At 42.0% G+C, this 6,000-nt stretch overlaps 2 protein-coding genes across 2 annotated transcripts in view; one reads left to right on the forward strand and one right to left on the reverse strand.

The window, feature by feature from the left end:
• The window catches only part of LOC134537381 (uncharacterized), an 843,397-nt gene that overhangs the window by 242,332 nt on the left and 595,065 nt on the right, over nt 1-6,000 (forward strand). The gene's annotated exons all lie outside the window — the stretch shown is intronic.
• The window catches only part of LOC134537353 (blood vessel epicardial substance), a 101,464-nt gene that overhangs the window by 35,016 nt on the left and 60,448 nt on the right, over nt 1-6,000 (reverse strand). The window contains exon 3 of the mRNA XM_063377695.1: nt 4,972-5,129. Coding sequence (XP_063233765.1) covers nt 4,972-5,129 — 158 coding nt within the window. The remainder of the gene's footprint in view (nt 1-4,971; nt 5,130-6,000) is intronic.

Below are 6,000 nucleotides of genomic sequence, written 5' to 3' on the forward strand. Positions count from 1 at the left end.
TGAATTTGCATAATATTCCATATCATTAAAAACATCTATTTATTGTAAATAATAGTGATAGAAATTGTATTTATAAACTTTTTCAAGTGTGTCTGTATAAGTGAGGTTATGTTCTCGCTTGTATACTTTATTTTCATTAGCCTATAAATTATAAATTTTACATTATTCAAGAATTTAGAATGAACATTTAACAGGTTTATTGATTTTTATTACTATCTAAAATTTACTAAATTACATAATAAAAGTTATACACGTGTTTGTATATACTGAATATAGAGAGTGTATTTGTTAGTAGCAGATATGTTTCTGAAGTCTGGCTGTACAGACGCACGGAGGCCACTGCTGCGCTTCTAGCCACTCATCCTCTCTAGCGCCGGGAAGCCTTCATTTCACAGACGAGAGAGCCACACCCGAAGTTCCCCGAAGTTCATGCTCGGTTTTATTTTCCCGTACCACAACAGGTGTATTTATTTGGGATGTAGCTTACTCATACGTCTTACGCCGTTCTATCTCATTGTATAAACCGGTGTGGCATTAAATTTTGCTGTCGATTTGGATAGGTTAGCTACATTATAAATACTTTAAAACATTGTGGATGGTTGGTTATATTAGGTAAGTATAGCTACATTAAAAATATACTCTAAAATCATTTTATGGTTGCTTAGCAAATAACTTTTTAATATGTAGCTATCCAGGGCTAGGAAACCGTTTACATGATTTCACAGTATCTTTAATGTAGCTATCCTAACCAAATCAACCGTCCACGATGTTTTTTAAAGTATTTATAATGTAGCTAACCTAACCTAATTGACCATTAGTTATCATGAGTTGTCCAAAACAAACATTCACGGACACACGGCAAACGAAAAATATGGCAGCAGCCGCACCAATGTACAGATGTATGTTAATGAATAAACGGCGATTTCTCGTAAACATGTTGGAAAGGGAATATGGGGCGTCCCGAGAATATTTGTGGAAGACAAAGACTTCCTAGATTTTATACGGTATGGAAAATATACAAATCCACGAAGTACGTTTCTTCAATTAGGTATTTTCCTCTAAAAAACAATTACAAATAAATACCGTTGCCTTGTTTATGGTCTTTCCTTTTATCAACACCGCCATATTTATTTACAACGAACAAAAAAAAAAAACCGAAGATGCACGATCGGACGTTTGGCTCTCTCGTCTGTGAAAAGAAGGCTTGCCGTGCATTATTCACGAGCCCCGCCCCGCGAGACAACAGTAGAGGGGATAATAAACGAGCTGGGAGACGACGGGGGGAGAGGGGAGGGGGCACGTCTGGCAGCCGCCAGCTCCGGCACGCCCGAACCTTGCTGTGAACACCGGGTAGACAGAGCACCCCAGCTGCGTGGGCGCACACACAGGCACACGGTGCGCAGAGCTTCTGGAGAAAACCACGCGATTTGCAAAACTGCTTCGACACATCCGCGTCCGCATTCGCCGAGGGCCGACAAGTACTTCTGTTTCCGGATCAACTTTCTAATTGTTATTTTTTTGACGTGATAACGTCTTATAAATCGACGAACTGTCGGCTGCACGCACGAAAAAGTGTCACGTTCCGCCTGAGCCGAGCGTGCAAGAACCGGCCGACCACCGTGCGAGGAAAATCTTCTATAATATCAAACAGGTTCAGGCGGTCTTTTTTAAACTAATTGTTCGTGATTATATTTAAACAAATTATTTAAATTAATTTTGCAAAAAAAAATGTAAATAATATTTGAAAATTTAAAAAGTATGCAATTTTTCCTCAATGTTTTCTTACGACGTTATCACGTAAATCGGCTTTACAGACAAACCCCCACCCCCTTTTTTTTTAAAGAGTTAAAATAGCTAATATGCGTTTTTTCATAGTAAATTTTAGGCATAAAACACTCGGTGAGGATTCTCGAAAGCACTTAAGGGACTTGCATCGCACCACATGATGTTACGGTCACCGCTCCCGTGCGCGCCAGAAGAACCAGCTAGCTAGACACACACACAAGCCCCTGTAACAAGCCAACTGGACCTGTAGACCACCTCTGTGGCCCGCCAACAGCGCCAGGAGAAGAAGTGGCTGATCTCACAAGTTCCGAGAACGCCAGGGAATAAATAACTCGAATTAAAAAAAAAAAAATCAGCCGAGATATTTTCCACAGTAGCGCGAAATGTTTGTGCATCCACAGCAGTTTAAATTCGCACATCCGTGACACTTGAAAAAACACAGCACAGAACAGACTGTAACTGCTGCTAACGTACACACTTGTTTCGAAATGGGTTCAAACACCGGGAACACGCAACAAATACTTTCGGCAAGCTCGCGGCATTTATAAAATTACACACACACACGCACAAGCAGCAACTTCAAAAACTGAAGATAAACGAGTCCTGCACGGATACTGAAAAAAACAAATCGCCGATGCACGCGGCTTCGCGGTAATTTCCACGAGTGGTACTGCGGCGAGAATACACACAAGCAATGACCTCCTGCTTATTTACAGTCACTGGGGGAGACGAGGGATGGTTGATGGTTTACGGCTACGGCAAGAATTCCTGAGATCTCGTTCCTATCCCGTGTATATTTTAGGAGTTGCAGCGTATATTTACGAGTTCCTCCGCCGAGATATTTCTTCCAACATCATCTCTCTCTCTTTCTCTACTTCCACCTTCTCCTCCTCTGCCTTGTTCCGAACTGCGCCTCGTGGATGGCTCAAGAGGCAGACGTTCCGACGCTAACCGCCATCCATCGCTGTCGTCGGCGAGTTACCATCGTCGCCTATCCCGTGCGGTCCTTGGGTGGAAGGTTGAGGGGGAGGGGTGTGTGTGTAGATGAGCTACAAGCACGAACACTCTCCCCTCTACACGAGCCACGTAAACTCCACAGCCTCCCTCTGCCGCGTCGGATTATTGCTTTTTTCCCCCCTACGATGTTTACTGGAAGCTCTAGGGCAATTCCCACGGATGTTCCACTACGTCACAAATGTTTTACTTGCAAAATTTTCGCCGCAGCCAAAAAATATTTGCTATTCGCGAAACGCACCAAGGCTTAAGGCTGCCCCCCCCCCCCCTTACCCGGGCACACACACGATGCGCAGAGCTTCAGGAAAAACAACACGATTTCAAAACTACTCGAGATATCCGAGTGGGGGTCTGCTTACTAAAAGCATTTAAGAGTTCGCTGAGGGGCGAAAAGTACTTTTGATTTCGGATTAAGTTTTTAAACTGTATTTTTAGAAGAGTTAAAATGGCTAAAACGCAAGTTTTCAGAGTAATTTTTAGGCGTAAAACAACCAGTACAGATTCTTGAAAGCACTTGAGGGACTTGCATTACACTTTTATCTTCATTTCTCGGCCATGTAATGCCACGGTCACCGGTGCTGTGCACTGGGAGAAGACTGCGCGCCAGTCCAGAGGCGACACCGCGCTAGAAGCACCAGCGAGCGTCGCGCTTATCATCCCGCCTCACTGACACTACGCCCTACAATATTACATGACGGATAAATGAAGAGAAAGGTGTTAATGCGAGTCCATTGAGTTCTTTTAAGAATCTGTACCGGGTGTTACATGCCTAAAAATTACTCTGAAAATAAGCGTTTGAACCATTTTCACTTTCCTAAAAATATAGTTTAAAAATCTGCTCATCCGACCTCGGGTTACTGAACAGACAGCTACGCGATGTGGCGAGCAGTCTTCACACGGCAACTGGGGGTGGGGCGATAAGGGCGACTCTGGCTCGCACAGCACACGCCTCCTCGCCCCTACTGGCGTGCAGCCTCCTCGTCGGTAACGCACCTCCGTGGGGCCTCAAGCGGCGACCCCATGATGTCATGGTGCATTCTTTTAGAAATACCACTTACAATGTCTATGTTCTGTATTTCTTTTTATGCGTTTTATATTTTGATGTTTTATCATTATTAGGTATATTTTAAACTTTATTTGTTTGTTTATATTTTGTTTGCATTGTTTATATGTTGTCCTTGTATATATGTGTCGTGCCCACCGCTATGTTACAACATAAATGAATAAATAAAAAATAAAAAAATAAATAAAACTGTGTGCTGAATTTATCATACCTAAAAAAGTGCGCAAAAAATATTTTAGCCTTTCACAATGTCCAAAATATAAACGTTATAGACAAAGTTAATTATTGTACAGACAATTACATTGGCTCTTAAATGTTATTCGTAACTAGACATTTTTTTTTTTATTAATCTTCGGCGGCTTGCATATGACGCGTTAACACCTGACGACCAAACCAGGTGGGGTGGGGGGGGGGGGTTCCTTAACGAAAAATGTGTTCGTAATCACAAAGCTTCTTCTACTTTTCCCCTTGTATTTTATGTCTGTTTATAGTGTTTTTTATAATGCACCTATCATTTTGTCCTTTTGTGCTTATCGGTTATCACCTCTGCAAGAAGAGACGATTTCGTTTGGAATTGCTGTTTGTTTGCTTCGTAAGGTTTGTGTGTGCCTTTTCTTACACTTAACCACTTTTCTGCAATTACATCAAATAGTGGAATATTAAAAATTAAGCACGATATAAGCAGATGTTGACTAAATATTAAGAGAACACATTAAAATTTTATCTCAATGTTCAAATATTAACTATTACAACAGATTCAACTATGACTAATTTAAAGTAATTAAAAATTAAGCATAGACATACATGAAAAAGAAAAGTGATTAAACATACACCAAATAGTATCAAAACCATAAAAAAAAAAGGTGCTACTACATTAAAACCAGTCACTCGCCCATTCACACACAGATTCAAGCAGTAGGGTAGCGGCGAAGTGGTCATGGTGTAAGCATTCCTCTTGTGTATGTGTGTGTATGTATATATATATATATATATATATATGGCCTTCAGGCCTCTTGTAATCACTAAACTCATTGAATAAAAAGCACTTATGAAACCCAAAGCTTGTTCCTGCGGTGCTCAGCGGTCCAGCGAGCCTAAAGAGCACTCACTTGCCGGAGAGGACGAGCGACAGGCTGTCCACCTTGGTGACCTTCTCCTGGGCGTACACCTCCTGGTACTTGAGCTGCCGTATCAGCTTCATGCAGTCCAGCACCTTCTTGAACTGGTGCCTGGTGACCTTGAGCGGCCTGAACAGCGCCAGGTACACCTGCAACACGGGGGCCGGCCTCCGCTACTCCTCCACTCCACCATCACTCCACCACCGCCTGCCTCGGGCCCCAGGAGTGTCCCAGTTTCAATCCCACATCATGAACCGTTTCATTCAGACCATTCACAACTAACATAGTGTAATTTCCAATATTTACACCTTTACTTGATGTTGGCTTTCGGACATACGCCATTGCTATGCTCATGTTTGTCTGTAGAAGAAAACTACAAAAAAAAAAAAAACAACACAAATGACAAAAACACCACACAATACTCCAAAACAGGAATATGGTCAACAAACAAAGAAAAAAACAAAGATTTGTGTTTTTGTCATTTGGTTGTTTTTTTTTTTGGTAGTCTTCTTCTACAGACGAACATGAGCATAGCAATGGCGTATGTCCAAAAGCCAACATCAAGTCATGCACTCCCATTGCACAAATCTTTCAAAAATAATATTTACACCTTTAGTTATACGGCACACTTCCAACCTAAAAAATCAAATTATTCTCACACTTTGGTTTAACACGTCCGGAGTAATGGAAGCAACGGCCTCTTCAATTCTGTGTCTCAACTCTGGCAGATCATTAGGTAGCGGCGGAACGTAGACACGATCTTTTATAATGCACCTAAGGGAGAAAAAATCGCATGGCATTACGTCGGGTGAACGTGGAGGCCAGCGAAAAAAGAGCTGTAGTCTAGACCATTAAGGTGGCTTCGACGTTCAACCACTCTCTCGTACAAGAGAGATTCCAATGGGAAGGGGTTACATTCCGTTGCCAGATTAAGTTCAGGTTCACCCCCAACTAACTGGGGAAAGAGCCATTCTTTCGCGCTGTAAGCGAGAAAACAAAAAACAAGTATTCGTGCATGCG

This window comes from Bacillus rossius, chromosome 12 (assembly GCF_032445375.1).
Source record: "Bacillus rossius redtenbacheri isolate Brsri chromosome 12, Brsri_v3, whole genome shotgun sequence".
NCBI classification, from domain to species: domain Eukaryota; kingdom Metazoa; phylum Arthropoda; class Insecta; order Phasmatodea; family Bacillidae; genus Bacillus; species Bacillus rossius.